The sequence below is a fragment of the Danio rerio genome, chromosome 8 (assembly GCF_049306965.1).
Source record: "Danio rerio strain Tuebingen ecotype United States chromosome 8, GRCz12tu, whole genome shotgun sequence".
Classification (NCBI taxonomy): domain Eukaryota; kingdom Metazoa; phylum Chordata; class Actinopteri; order Cypriniformes; family Danionidae; genus Danio; species Danio rerio.
The window spans coordinates 61,909,090-61,925,076 of record NC_133183.1 but is presented as its reverse complement, the minus strand read 5'-3'; the positions used below and the strand labels follow the sequence as shown (position 1 = coordinate 61,925,076).

Here is a 15,987-nt window from a genome sequence, read left to right as displayed (position 1 = left end):
CTTGCATGTTATCCATGTTTTCAGGTCACCAATCCCAGTGTTCCTCTCTCCTTTGGGATATCATTACAAAACCTCAGTCTCCAGGTATGACAGACATTAAAATGAGTAAAATTTCTTATTATTTAAAAAAAAAAAAAAAAAAATATATATATATATATATATATATATATATATATATATATATATATATATATATATATATATATATATGAGCAATATCACACAGGTAGCAGTGTGCTATGGCTGTATATCAGCACTAGTGGGAGCCTTAGCACCCCACCAGTGGCGATATACAGCCATAGCACACTGCTACTCGCGTGATATTGCGTTTATAAAACAGTTCGACGGCACAATTTTGTACATAAAAAAGAAAATCAAACACAGAGTCTAAAAACCTTTTGTATTAGGAACTACTTTCTTCCGCCATTCATTCACATCTGCAGCTGACGTCAGAACAGCAGAAGCCGTTACTAATTCACCAACGTCACCTAAGAGCTAGTGTTTGAATGATTCTCTATAGCGTAAGCTGCGCTTCTGGTGTGTGACCCCCTTAAGGTGATGACAAAACAGCAAATTTTGCTCACATTTTAGGATTATAAGGCTGAACGTGACATGAAATGCCATCCGTCTACAGAGATTTCTCACCAGACTGCTGTTTTCAGACTGTGTTTGCGATAAGGAGGGACGAGGCTGAATCCAGCTTCTTATTCACAGCTTATTGACTCTATCCGGTCCACCTTAAAAACCACTAGGCTTCCGTTTTTCAGTTTTTTATTCACGCTCAAGAGAACGCACTGAGCAGGGGCCTATTATGCGGTTCTGGCGTCATCTTGTGGATAGACAACGTCAATCGTCTTTGGCCGTCGACGAGCTCTGAGTAAATATTTTAAAATAGGCACTATTCTTACAAATAAACTGCATAGTTGCAATCTAAACAACTACATTCTCCACTAAAAAGCCTCAGAAGTACATTTTGTTGTCTATAAACAGTAATATTTGTCAAACTGTAGCGTCTTTGCTTGTTGCTTGCTGTATGTGGGCGGAGTAATACACAGAGGTGAAGGGTGAAGAGGCCGTTGTGTGATGTTACTGGCAAAATATCGCAAAGCTATCAGCCAATCAGATTCTAGAACCAGACAGAACTGTTGTATAAAATACCATATATATATATGTGTGTGTGTGTAATAATACATTTATGTCAGAGTATGGTAAGATATTCTGATTTACCCTGATAGAATATATCAGTAACGTATTATTAACGTATAAATAGTTATATTAATAATGAAAGCTCAAAAATAATGTGTTTTATCAGAAATAAAGGGTCTTGTTCCGAGTAACGATGACTATAAAAAACACCTGCATTACAGTGGCTTCGTGAATGGCTCATTTAATGACATTTTAAATGTCCAAATCAGTCAGTATTATAATATTTTTGTTTCATTTTCCAGACGGCGGATCAGAACTGGAACCCCTGTCTTCTGGATGAGAAAGCCAAACTGTTTTTTAAGGTTAAGACTCATCCTTTCACAGTTATGAGTATCAAAGTCGACCAATATTTTCTTAATTCATTAAAAATGTGTGTGTTTTGATTTAGCTTGTACGTCTGGATAATCTGTTTGCGTACTGGAACGTCAGTTCAGAGCTGTACTCCAACCACAACCCTGAGGAGGCTCTGGTATGTTCACATATTTGTTTTGTTATTACCTGTATTTGAGTTAACAAAAAATCTGCCATCTTTATTGATTGACTGTACATGAGTAATTGTAAAATTGACAGAGACTTTTGAATTAGGCAAATTATGTCAAGTTATATCTCTAAAAATAATGTTTTTGTGTATAAAAAAATAGTAATTTTAGGAATCTCGGTATACTTGTTTTGACAGTCTCCTAAATCAGGGGTTCTCAACTGGTTTGGCCATGGGGCCCACATTTTTACATGGTCATCAAGCCGCGACCCAAATTTTTAGGAACTATAATGCAATTTTAGGAATTATACTTGATTTGCATTTATTTGTTAACATAAACAAGTGGTGACAGATAAATCATAAGAAATTCGCTAAGACTTACAAATAAACAATATTTTATTGCTGTCATTAAACAAAATGGATAATATTATAGAAATAATACAAAGTAAAAACGACAAATACTGTTATTAAACTCTATGAACTGTAATAAATCATGTTTTCTGGTTTCTAAATATTGTTTTAATTTAGAAGGTTTCATGTTTCCTGACACTGAGGCTTTAAGTCTTTTTTGTCGTCAATATATATAACCATACTTTTACATATTCGGGGTCGTTCTTGCGCTTTGACATATGTGTTGCTATAATTAAATGAAATTTCACATGTTAAACGGTAGGGTTGTCTCGCACGCATTTCAAAATAAAAGTCCGGTATAAGCAAAATAAGTAAAAAATTTAACTTTTGTTGTTGTTTTTTTTTTTTGAACACACACACCGCGACCCACTGAAAATGACCCACCAGTTGAGAAACACTGTCCTAAATCATACAATTAGCCTTGGTTAGCGTGAATTAATTAAGTCTATTTTTTTTCTGCGTAGTTAAATAAGTTAAATAAACTTTTGTATGCAACATCTAAAACACAAATATTAACAGAAAGTAGTGATTTCTAAATATACTTTGACGTGTATTTCATTGCAGACAATACAACAAACATTATTTAATGTGTTCCTTGTCATTTTTATTGTTTCGATTTTAAAAATAACGCGGATTCCAGTTTTGGTTCCTGCAACACAATTCAAAAAGAGCTGTAACAGTGCAGCATTTACCACTTTATAATGTTGCTGTTTCTTTTCACGATACTTAAAAGATGTTTTGGAACTGAAGACACCAAGTAGTGAAGTGTTTCAGATGTCATTTTGTCCCATTCTTCCTGCAAACAAGTGGTGGGCTTCAATACGGGGTCGTTGTTGTGCATTTTGTGCTTCAAAATGCGCCACACATTCTCTGTTGGAGATAGGTCGGGACTGCAGGCAGGCCAGTCAAGTACCTGTCTCCTCTTCCTCCGCAGCAGGACTCTGTGTGCAGAATGTGGTTTAGCATTGTCCTGTTGAAATATGCACGGGCGTCTCTGGAAAAGAAGGCAGAAGTTGTTCCAAAAATTACCCAAGAATTGTGATGCTTCAACTAGTTTTACATTTGAACAAGCAGCAAAGGTCATTCTTTGAGTGTACCTGCAATTCTGAAATGAGTCGCGTATGTGTTTGCGCAGCGATACCTGAAGCACAGCGTAGCCATCCAGACTGCCATCCCTCAGGATTATCACTTCAGTGAGTTTTTTATCTTTAAATTCATTCACCAGTGTTTGTCTTTATTAAATACAAACCAGCTTTGTTTTCATCTCCATGCTTTAGTCTTTCGTCCAATATCTGCCAATGCCAAGTTGCGGATGAACCCTCGCTCTGATGTAGACTTCTCCTCACCCAAAATGGACCTGGTGGTCAACCTTCCTGAAGTGGCCGTGGAGCTCAGCCGACCACAGGTCTGGACTTGTGCAAAAATATGCACTTTTTCCTCACAAAAGGTGTACAGGCCTGTCAATCTCATCTCATCAATATGTGTGTTTGTTTTGCTAGTACGTCAGCATTCTGGAGCTGTTGGGGTCGGTGGATATGATGACCCGTAACCTTCCTTACAGGAAGTATCGGCCATATGTGGTGGTTCACACTAACGCTCGTCAGTGGTGAGTGCTTTTGGAGTTCGTGGTCTTGTGTGTTTTGTAAAGCTGCATATTTTTATCTATAGGTGGGTCTCAAATTGCATACATGTACACTATTGATTTTATTTTTGTAGGATTTATTGTAAGGGTGACACACTTTCTTCTCTCTGTATGCACCAAACACTTTCTTATCAACTCTCTGTGTCTCTGAAAATATCTTGCAATTCTTAATGTACTTCACAAAGCTTTACAAACCACCTGTAGGTGATGCACAATTTTCCTCTTCATATGCACCAGACACCCTCTTTTATTTACTTTATACTTTTTAAAAATATTGTGCAATTCCGAGTGTGCTCCATACAGGTGAGTGGACTTGACAAACCCACCTATTGAACACACTCTCTCCTCTCTTTCAAAAAAATAAATAAGTCAAAAAGACAAATATATAAGTAAATATATAAGTAAATAAATAAATATAAAATAAATCAAAAGTAAATAAATAAATAAAAATAAACAAATAAACAAATAGAAAAGAAAATAAGTAAATATTGAAATACATAAATAAATAAAAATAAAAGTAATTAAAAATAAAGTAAATAATCAAATATAAAAATAAACAAATAAAAAGTAAACAAATAAATTTAAAAGTAAATAAATAAATGTAAAATAAAATAAATAAATATAAAAATAAATAAATAAATAGGAAAATAAATAATATAAAAAGTAAAAAAATAAATATAAAAGTAAAAAAATAAATATAAAATCAAATAAACAATTGTAAAAATAAATAAATGAATATACAAATAAATAAACAAATAAAAAGTAAATAAATATGAAACTAAATAACCAAATATAAAAGTAAAAAAATAAATAAAAAGTAAAAAAATAAATAGAAAAGTAAACAAATAAGTAAATATTAAAGCAAATAAAGATAAAATTAAATAATATATAAATAAATAAATCTTAACGCAAATAACTAAATATAAAAGTAAGTAAATATAAAAGTAAAAAAATAAATATAAAAGTAAATAAACAAAGAAATAAATTTTAAAGTAAATAAATAAGTATAAAAATAAATAAATATTCAAATAAATAAATAAATAAATATAAAGTAAATAAATACATATAAAAATAAATAAACAAATATAAAAGTCGATAAATATAAAAATAAATAAATATAAAAGTTATTAAATAAATATAAAATTAAATAAACAAATATAAAAGTAAATAAATATAAAAGTAAATAAATAAATATAAAATAAATAAACAAATAAAAAGTAAATAAGTAAATATCAAATTAAATAAATAACAAGTAAATAAATTATTAATTTAGTCAATGAATATATATGTAAGTAAATAAATATTTAAGTAAATTATAAATATATGAGTAAATAAATAGGTAAATAAATACATACAATATTATTCAACTTATTATTCACTTATGCAACGATGAAAAGAAATATGTAATGTTGAACACTTTGGTTCATGAAGCAGAAGGGGAGGAGCTATCAGGTGCTGTGGTTGGATCACTATTTATTTTGGTTTTGTGCTAACGACATTCCCCTACATAATTTATTATTCCTCCTTCTGGTTGAGAATGCAATTGTAATCATGACAGTTACTGTTACTGCCAACTAATTTGACATCTATTTAACATTTAGCACATTAAATGTTCCTGATACTAAACTCTTAACACTAAACCCAAAGTGTATATTGTGTATCTTGGGCTCTTACAGGTGGCGATATGTGATCACGGGTGTTCTGGAGGTCAATGTGAAGCCTCGTCTTCACATGTGGTCTTGGCTGCATATTCGTCGACATCGGCAGCATGTGAAAAAGTACAGAGAGCTTTATAAGAATAAAATCATCAGTAAGAAACCGGCAGAGAGTCTGCTGAAGGAGCTGGAGGTGGGTCGACACTACACACACTCACATGCTGTTGGTGAACACAAAATCAAAGAGATGCATGGGACATTTAGTGTTTTATTTTGGTTTGGAGATTGACAACTATGGCCACTATGAACTGTATCTGTGAACTGGCAAATATGGTTTTGTTTTGGTTTTGTTTCCAAATTTGTGAACTGACAAATGAATTTGGTTTGTGTTTTTTGCATGTTTTTAATTTTTTTTTTAGCCATAGTTGCTTTGAACCATATTTGGCTATGAATATTTTAGAATTTTGTTCCTTTGTAGTTTGGTTGTTTTGGTTTAGTTTTTTTTTTTTTTTTTTTAGTTTTGTTTCATAGTTTACAACCATTGTTTGTTTTGTTTAAAGTTTGTGAAATGGTTAAATATGGTTTCGGTTTGTCATGGTTTTTGTTTTGTTATGTTTTTATTTGCTTTGGTTTCTGCTTTTGCTTTGGTTTGGGTTGTACTTTTGATTTGGTTTGGATTCCTCCTTTGGTTTAGTTTGGTTTTTTTTTTTTTTTTTGGTTGTTTGGTTTGGTTTCTACTTTTGGTTTGGTTTGTTTTTTGGTTTGGATTCTACTTTTGGTTTGGTATGGGATTTTTTTTGGTTGGTTTAGTTTCTACTTTTAACTTTGGTTATTGTTTGGGTTGGTTTAGTTTTTAAATTTGGCTTGGTTTGGTTTGGTTTGGATTCAACTTTTTGATTTTGTTTGTTGCTTGGGTTGGTTTAGTTTCTACATTTGGTTTGGTCATTACTTTTGGTTTGGTATGGTTTGGTTCGTTTTTTTGATTTGGTTCCTACTTTTAATTTTGGTTTGTTGTTTGGGTTGGTTTAGTTTTTACATTTGATTTACTTTGGTTTGGATTCTACTTTTGATTCCGTCAGACAGTGTTTTCTATTAGTTTGGTTTTCAGAATGTTTTTAGAGTTTGTCAACCTTTTACCATATTTTTTAATTGCCAAATATAGTTTTGGATACATGGTTTTTGTTTTGGTTTAGGCTTTGACAGCTGTAGTCCCTATCAACAACATCGATACTTTACATATTAAGAACACTTGAAGCTTAAGACGTGTCAAGACCCAAATAAACCCGTATTTGTTTCTGTGAAAGCTCTGTTTTGAAAGTAACCTTGATCATTTGTTCCTCCTTTAGGAGACTGAAAGAACATTAGACATATTCAACATCACAATGGCGAGACAGCAGGCTGAGATGGAGGTGACGTAACAACGCATTTGCCCTCTTATAATATTCACAAATATCATAACACTAATGTGAAAAATTTATATCTAAGGCTGGCCGATGACAAAAATCACATGTCATGATGTAATTCATTGTACTGTCAAGATCACAACTTCTATCTAAGATCACAAATTCTATCTATCTATCTATCTATCTATCTATCTATCTATCTATCTATCTATCTATCTATCTATCTATCTATCTATCTATCTATCTATCTATCTATCTATCTATCTATCTATCTATCTATCTATCTATCTATCTATCTATCTATCTATCTATCTATCTATCTATCTATCTATCTATCTATCTCTCTGTCTGTCTGTCTGTCTGTATCTATCTGTTTGTCTATCTGTATATCTAAATATATCACCATTAAAATTCTTATTATTTTGTATCCTCTGGCTCACATCACTGCTGATGTGTTCCTGTGGCCACACGAAGATCTCCAGGTTTGATTCTCCAGTTTCTGACTGCATAGTTTGACTGGTGTGTTTTGTGTGGTTGGTATTTGCAGGCCTCGAAGGCAGGGCTCAGGATTTACCGGCCCGGGGTGAAGGTGGAGGAGGAACAGTCACAGGGCTGGTTTGGCTGGATGTGGAACTGGTCTGGAGAAGCCAGTGCCACTCAAACCAAAGACGTCAAAACTGGAGGTTTGTCTGCACGCTGTGTTGGGTTAGTTAGCTGTAACTAGCATAGAATCTGTGGTGTGCACTTCAAGAGAAAGTAAACTCAGTCTGTTTCTGATTGACTTGATTCTGCCACTTAATAAAGCCATTTGTTAATACATTTAGATAAATATTACACTTTTAATTTCTTATCTGCACAGTTAAGAGTCAACAGCGCTCATAAGCCATCTAGATGTGTGTTCATATAGTGTCCAGCATGAATGAGTTTTGAGTTTTTAGGTTAATGTTTTCTGTAGATTGCTTTAAAATATTATATTTGTGCATATACGTTAGATTAGTCAGTAGCAAAACCAAAACTGAAACTAACAAAAAATAAATAAATAAAACAAGAACTAACAAAAAAAAAACTGGTCACACTTTACCATAAGGTTCATTAGTTAATGTTAATTAATGCATTTAATAAGATGAACAAACAATAAACAATACATTTACTACAGTATTTGTTCATGTTAGTTAACGTTAGTTTATGAAAATACAGTAGTTCATTGTTAGTTCATGTTAACTCATGGTGCATTAACTACTGTTAACAAGCATGGCCTCAAATGTTAATAATGGATTAGTAAATGTTCAATTATGATTAATAAATGCTGTACATGTGTTGTTCATGATTAGTTCATGTTAGTAAATGCATTAACTAATGAACCTTATTGTAAAGTGTTACCAAAAACTTAAGATCAAAGCCCAAACATTACTATATCCAAATTAATATGTTAAGGAAAAATATTAAATAAACTTTTAGTAGTAGGAGGAGACATTTTCTAGTTTGTAATATTTTGTTTTGTTTTGCAATAACTCATTTTAATTTAAATAATTTATATTTTTATTTCTAAAGATGTTCAGTGACTTTTTTGTACTGCATATAACTGTTTAATAAAACTCTTTTGTTTAAATGCACCAAAAATCATTGGCCATATTCACTGAGAAATTGATAAAAATATTAATTTTTCAAAACATAGTTATTCATTTATGCTGAGCACTTTTGTTTACTTTATTTTACACTTATTCAAATGTCCTTCTGTCTTCCTGTTAGGGTTGTAACAATATACCGGTATGACGGTTTACCACGATTTGAACGTGCACGATTATCATACCATGAACAATTGCATATCAACGGTTTTAACCCTTAAAGACCGAGACAGCCGCCCACGGCTAAAAATAAGTATTGCTCTTAAATGTTTAAGAACTTTTGATCCGCTGATCCGATTCATACAATTCAAAGATTGGCATAAAGAAGAGAATCTCAGCTTTCCAGTGCTGTATCACATAACATTCGCGGACTTTCAGAGGCTCCGGAATCAGTGCGGTTACGTCATCAACATTTGACAACGCTGATTTGACAAAGAAACGCTCGTCACTGTGTCTCCGGACAAATCAGACATGATACATTGATGCATTGTCCCTCCTCCATGCCCAGATTGGTTCAAACTCGCTATATCACAACCAATAAGCATAGGTTTCGCTTTTGTTTGTGGACCAAGCTTTTTGAACAACACGGAATGAGAGATAGGCATACATTTATGCGCGGCTAAATAAAACGCAAAAAAAAAAGTTTTGCATGAAATAATTCTCATACTAAGTACTTTTGCATGCACAGCAGCACAGAAACATGACAAAACAGTGACACAGCAAAGACGAACTGCTGCTCTTGCTGTTTTCAAAAGACGCAAATGAAGATGCAGCTGTTTGTCTGCATTGCAGACAACCATATCCAAATCCATATCCACAGACAACCATATCCATGCTGGCACATAAAACGTAAGGATGTTCCATATTGAATCTAGTTTCGTTATGTAACTATTTATAGTATAGTAAACATTTATATCTATTTTTTACTGAGGATTTGCACCATGTTTATTTGGACTTTATTTGGACTTTGACACATTATTTATTATTCTCTTATTTTCTTATTTGTTCATTGTAAGTGGTGTTGTTTATAGTAACTAAAAATATATTATTTGGAAAAAGTCAAATTTGCTTCACTGTTCTATTATTTTGTAACATTTGTAACATACCGTATACCGCGAAACCGTCAAACCGTGGTATTGTTTTAGACGATTATCATACCGTGAAAAATTCATACCGTTACAACCCTACTTCCTGTGTTGATGTGTTTGTTTATACCCTGAGCTTCCGCAAACCACCAAAATGATCTGGTGTGTTTGCACGCGTTTGGTGAATAAAACTCATCCTGAGTCTGTTTTTTTTGCTTTGGTTTCTACTTTTAGTTTGGTTTCGATTCCTCCTTTGGTTTGGTCTGTTTTTTTTAGTTTATAATCTACTTTTGGTTTGGTTTATTTTTTTGGTTTGGTTTCTACTTTTGGGTTTGATTTGTTTCGTTTCTTTGGAATGGTTTCCACTTTTGATTTGGTCTGTTTGGTTTTTTGGTTTAGTTTCTACTATTGATTTGGTTTGGATTCTACTTTTAAGTTGGTTTGGTTTCTACTTTTGGTTTGGTTTGTTTCGTTTTTTGGTTTAGTTTCTACTTTTGGTTTGGTTTGTTTCGTCTTTGGTTTGGTTTCTGTTTTTGGTTTGTTTTGTTTTTTAAATTGAAATTAATAAAAATATTCATTTTTCAAAACATAGTTATTCATTTATGCTGAGCACTTTTGTTTACTTTATTTTACACTTATTCAAATGTCCTTCTGTCTTCCTGTGTTGATGTGTTTGTTTTTTCCTCTGAGCTTCCGCAAACCACCAAAATGATCTGCTATGTTTGCACGCACTTGGTGAATAAAACTCATCCTGAGTCTGTTTCTGGTAGACTTGCTGACTGTCTGTTTGTCTGATTTCCTCAGGTTTTGATGGGTTAATGACGCCTGCAGAGAAAGCCAAACTATACGCTGCCATCGGATACAGCGAAACTGCTGTCAACCCCAACCTGCCAAAAAATGTTAGTCACAATCATGACTCGCATACAGGCACACATTTATACAGTTGAAGACAAACTTAAAATTTCAAATATTTCCCGAATGATGTTGAACAGATTCAGGAATTTTTCACAGTATTTTCTATAATATTTTTTCTTCTGGAGAAAGTCTTATTTGTTTTATTTCGGCTAGAATTAAAGCACTTCTTAATTTTTTTACTGCCATTTTAAGGTCAATATTATTAGCCCCTTAAGCAATATTAGTTTCTGATTGTCTCCGGAACAAACCACTGTTATACAATGACTTGACTAATTACCCTAACTTTAACCTAGTTAAGCCTTTAAATGTCACTTTAAGCTAAATACTAGTGTTTTGAAGAATATCTAGACCCAATTTCACAAACAGGGCTAAGATTAAGCCAAGACTAAGCCTTAGTTAAATTAGGCTATTTAAGCCAAATTTATAAAAATGGCCTTAGTAAAATATATTACTGGTGGGCACCTGGAGAAAAAAAATACGCTGATGTATTTTAAGACGTCTCACTGCAAGTCATTTTGAGTTGAGACAGCTCAAACATGCAATTTAATCTTGACTAGCCTTAAACCTTGTTTGTGATAGCGGCGGGTTTGTCTAATATTATTAATAATTAATTCATATAATTAAATTATTGACTTATTCAGATTAAGGCGAATAATTCCATTTCTGATGCCCATGTAAATGTAATCAATGCTGAATACATAACATGATTGTGGAAATCTTACTAACATAATTATTGTCACCTTTTAATCCCATGCACCCATGCTAAATAAAAATATTGAAATAATTTAAAAAAATATGTACGGCCAGTATTTTTAGTCTGCTTGTACGTTATTAGCAAGCCAATCTCCATTGATTGAGCCTGTGCAGTTTGTTGTTGTAAAGCATTAAACCCCTGACTCATCTTTTTTGTTTGCAGTTTGAAAACATGAAGATGAATTTCCATCTTCTCCGCCTGTCCCTGTCCATCAAAGAGAGCCGAGAGAAGGCGGAGATCATCAAACTGTCTGTCATTGACCTGAAGGCCATGCTGACTCAAAGACCCGCGGCTCAAGCTATAAAGTATCATCTTCTTCTGCATTTCTTAAACTGATCACTTGTTATTTTCAATATGATTATGAAATGCTTGCCACTTATTTATTTATTGTATTTGATTGAAAGTTCTGTGTTCAAAATGCTTTAAAGGAGATCTATCATGCCCCTTTTTGTAAGATGCAAGTTTCAGCTCAAAATCCCCCACAAATATTGTTTTATAACTGTTTGAAGCTGCCTCTTTTAGGTTTTTATCTTTATTGTACCTTTTTGGTGACTGTCACTTTAATTCAAATGAGATTGTGCTCTTTTCAAAAGAGGGCGGAGCCACACAGGCCTATGCATCAGCATAGTGGCAGATTCAAAAACAAAACTAATGTCTTATGCTAATGAGGGAGAGATGGTCACTAATGGGCGGGGCCACTAGGCGAAATATGCATAGCCATGCCCCTCACTATTAGTTGGCTGTGAGTGATATATAAGGGGAGGAGCTCAAAAATGAAACCCTCTGTTCTAATATTCAGTTTTAATATGCATTATCATACTAAAATAAGAGTCTGTGGCAACCTCCGTTTCATGCACACTTTAATACTTTTTACTTTACATTCCTCAGTTTGTGATTAAAAAGCACAACATTCGCCTTCAGTTATGCCGTGGAAATTATGCCTCTTTTTTTCTATAGTACCTTATATATAATGCACTTAAATTGTTTAAGCAGCTTCACAGTCATAACAACAAAAAAACGTACAGAAATAGGAGACAAACTCAATTTCCACTGTAAAGGCACTCTAGAAACACAAGTTAGTGTCATTATTCTAATCAATTCAATACAGTTCAGCTTTGTTACTTGAAATAAAACATTTACTGAAATAACATGAACAAATTCTATAATTTCAGATAGCTTTAACATGCTGCGTTCACACCAGATGCGGAACATGCGTCAAGCGCGAGTGATTTACATGTTAAGTCAATGCAAACGCGCGAATAGACATACTGCGGCGCGATTCGCGAGAACGGCGTGGTGCGAATGACGCATATTGCGCGAATGGCGCTGCGCGAATGCCACGATACGAACGATACGCACCGCGAATTGAGCGTTTTGCACGTTTGACGCAAATCACTCCAGTTCGAAAATCTGAACTTCAGCGGACATTCGCGCTGCAGTAACCAATCAGGAGCTTGCTCTTGTGGGGGCGTGATTGTGACGTAGAACCTATTGATGGTGTCCTGGAGGAAATCCTCCAGGCGACACCGACAACAAGTCATCAAACTGGGCTCGGCTCAGTCAGAAGCACCGCTGAAAGCCTCCGTCATCCAGGTTAACTACTAGTTTTAAACTAGTGGACTCAGACACGACCCTAAACGTATCAACGCTGTTTTTCAGCCTTCATAAAGCACATAAACACTGTTATTTTCTTCATAAAATCCATGTTAGCCATTTAGCAATGAAGCTAGAGTTACCGGGCAGACAGAAGCCCTGCTTATCACGCAAATCCACGTCTGTTCTGAAGTGAATTTGACATGCGAATGAAGCGTATTTGACGCGCGAATGAAGCGTATTTGACGCGCGAATGAAGCGTATTTGACGCGCGAATGAAGCGTATTTGACGCGCGAATGAAGCGGATTTGACGCGCGAATGAAGCGGATTTGACGCGCGAATGAAGCGAGTAACCTCAAATGTTCACGCGGCTATTTACGCGCAAATAGCGTGATTTATCTGCGCGTTCTGCATCTGGTGTGAACACAGCATTACAATTAATAAAATGACGGTAGATTATGTTTACTTTATGTACAATATATTACAGTTTAATATATTATTATATAATAAACTTGGCATTTCTCTGTGAAAACTGCACCGCCCCCAATTATTTTGATTACAATAATAAAAAAAAATGCTAAAATAATGAAATCTAAAAGCTTAAATAATAAACAGAATATATATATATATATATATATATATATATATATATATATATATATATATATATATATATATATATATATATATATATATATATATATATATATATATATATATATATATATATAGGTATAATTAAAAGCTAATGGAATTTAAATTGGAAAAATTGAAAATTAAATTAGTAAACCTTTTTATGATGGTAAAGTAACCCTGTCGTAGAGAAAATTAACTTAATAGTGTTTTATGATTTTGATTATATGATTTAATGTTATTTATGTAATTGAAATATATTTTATTAAAGCAGTATTAATTTTGCTATTGTCCTGTCAGGATCTCCGCTCAGCTGTCGTCGTTTGAAGTGTCCGGTCTCCCGCGGGAAAAGTCGGCCCCGATCCTGCTTTCTCCACGTCATGTGGACGGCATGAAGGATAAAAGTCTGCTGAACCTCATGTTCGAGACCAACCCGCTGGACGCTCGTGCTGACCAGAGACTGCGCATCGAGTCCCAGCCGCTGGAGATCATCTATGATGCAGTGAGGCTCTGTGACAGTTAATATATTCTTCATATATTCCCAAAGGCCCGTTTACACCAAACATGATAACTCTAAGGCTCACGATAATGACGTAGTTGCTACTGATAATGACGTAGTTCTTAAAACAATATGATTGGGATCACTGTCAGATTTTATTCTAGGTTATAAACAATAAAAACCAGTCAGAATCCCTTTAAATCTTTATTTAAAGTTAAAATTTGAATGTAAAGTTAAAAAAGTCACAGTTTTTAAATAATAATTCCAGTGTTTATTAGAGTTAATGTGTTCTTTTAACCTTTAATCAAAATATCTTCCCCTCTCTCATCTATCTTTTCTCCTCCCTGATTGGTGTTTACTGGTTTGAAGGCGGGATCAATCTGTCAGTCCTTTGAAATGTGCCTAAAGCAAACCACAACTGTCCAATCAAATCCCTCATGGACTAAATCTATTGCAGCTTATGTTTCAACTTTAAGTGAAAGTGAGTTTGTTGTTTTGTTGTAGATGACCGTGAACAGTATGTCCGCTTTCTTCATGCCTCCTAAAGACCTGCAGCTGGATGAACTGACCAACGCCACACTGATGAAGCTGGAGCAGTTCAGAGACAAAACCTCCACAGGTGTGTATGTGTGTGCGTCTGTGTCTGTCTGTCTGTATGTATGTATGTATGTGTCTGTCTTAATTCCGGTCATATTTAGTTTTTTAATAGTTTAAATAGTTGTACATTCAGAAAATTTTAGTTAGTAGTAAAACGGTGTTGTTGATTGTTGACAGGCCTCATGTACATCATTGAGACGCAGAAAGTTCTGGATCTGAAAATAAACCTCATGGCCTCGTATGTCATCGTACCGGAAAACGGCTTTTATGACCCCAAACACAACCTTGCCATTCTAGATCTGGGTCATTTTCAGGTAAAAACACAAACTAACGAACTAATGAATTAACTAACAGCCTAACTAATTACTGTTGAATCAGTGAACTTACAGTGAACAAATGAGGAAATTAACTAACGAACCATTTAATGAACGAATTAAGGAGCAAACTCACCAACAAACTAACTAACGAAAAAGCAAATGAACTAACGAACGATCGAACTAACTAACAAATTATTATTGAAATGGTGAGCTAACGAACTGACAATGAAGAAATGAGCTAACTAACAAACCGTTTAATGAACGAACTAAGGAGCAAACTCACCAGCAAACTAACGAATAAGCAAATGAACTAAGGAATGAACAAACTAACAAATTGTTATTGAAATTGTGAACTAACAATGAAGTAATGAACTAACAAACCATTTAATGAACAAATTAAGGAGCAAACTCACCAGCAAACTAACTAACGAATAAGCAAATGAACTAATGAAACGATCGAACTAACTAACAAATTATTATTGAAATGGTGAGCTAACGAACTAACAATGAACAAATGAAGAAATGAGCTAACTAACAAACCATTTAATGAACGAACCAAGGAGCAAACTCACTAGCAAACTAACGAACTAGCTAACAAATAAGCAAATGAACTAGCGAACAAACTAACAAATTGTTATTGATACAGTAAACTAACGAGGAAGAAGTGAACTAACGAACCGTGTAATGGTCGAACCAAGGAGCAAACTCCCTAGCAAACTAACAAACCAAATATCGAATAAGCAAATTAACTAACGAAACGATCAAACTAACTAACAAATTATTGAAATGGTGAACTAACAAACTAACAATGAACAAATGAAGAAATGAGCTAACTAACAAACCATTTAATGAACGAACCAATAAGCCAACTCACCAGCAAACTAGCTAACGAACTAAAGAAAAAGCAAATGAACTAACGCACGAACAAGCTAACAGTTTTATTGAAATAGTGAACTAACGAACTAGCAATAAAGAAACGAAGAAATTTGTAACTAACGAACATTTAACGAGCGAAATAAGGAGCGAACTCACCAGCAAAGTAACGAAAAAACAAATAAGCTAACGAACGAATAAAATGACTTACAAATTAAAAAATAAATAGTAAACCAACAAACAACAAATTAATGAACGAGCCAACAAACGTACAAATTAAAAACAAATTAATGAACTAAC

The 15,987-nt window shown here is 33.8% G+C and overlaps 1 protein-coding gene across 5 annotated transcripts in view; it reads left to right on the top strand.

The window, feature by feature from the left end:
- The window catches only part of vps13a (vacuolar protein sorting 13 homolog A), a 99,937-nt gene that overhangs the window by 6,937 nt on the left and 77,013 nt on the right, over window positions 1–15,987 (top strand). For all 5 annotated transcript variants that reach the window (XR_012383588.1, XR_012383587.1, NM_001118893.2 and 2 more), the window contains exons 7-20: window positions 25–84; window positions 1,449–1,508; window positions 1,595–1,675; window positions 3,231–3,288; window positions 3,373–3,500; window positions 3,595–3,701; window positions 5,414–5,585; window positions 6,739–6,801; window positions 7,343–7,478; window positions 10,310–10,404; window positions 11,337–11,479; window positions 13,702–13,903; window positions 14,405–14,519; window positions 14,675–14,811. Coding sequence is in view for 3 of the 5 variants with exons in the window: in NM_001118893.2 (NP_001112365.1) it covers window positions 25–84; window positions 1,449–1,508; window positions 1,595–1,675; window positions 3,231–3,288; window positions 3,373–3,500; window positions 3,595–3,701; window positions 5,414–5,585; window positions 6,739–6,801; window positions 7,343–7,478; window positions 10,310–10,404; window positions 11,337–11,479; window positions 13,702–13,903; window positions 14,405–14,519; window positions 14,675–14,811 (1,557 nt within the window). In the remaining 2 variants the exon portion in view is untranslated. The remainder of the gene's footprint in view (window positions 1–24; window positions 85–1,448; window positions 1,509–1,594; window positions 1,676–3,230; window positions 3,289–3,372; window positions 3,501–3,594; window positions 3,702–5,413; window positions 5,586–6,738; window positions 6,802–7,342; window positions 7,479–10,309; window positions 10,405–11,336; window positions 11,480–13,701; window positions 13,904–14,404; window positions 14,520–14,674; window positions 14,812–15,987) is intronic.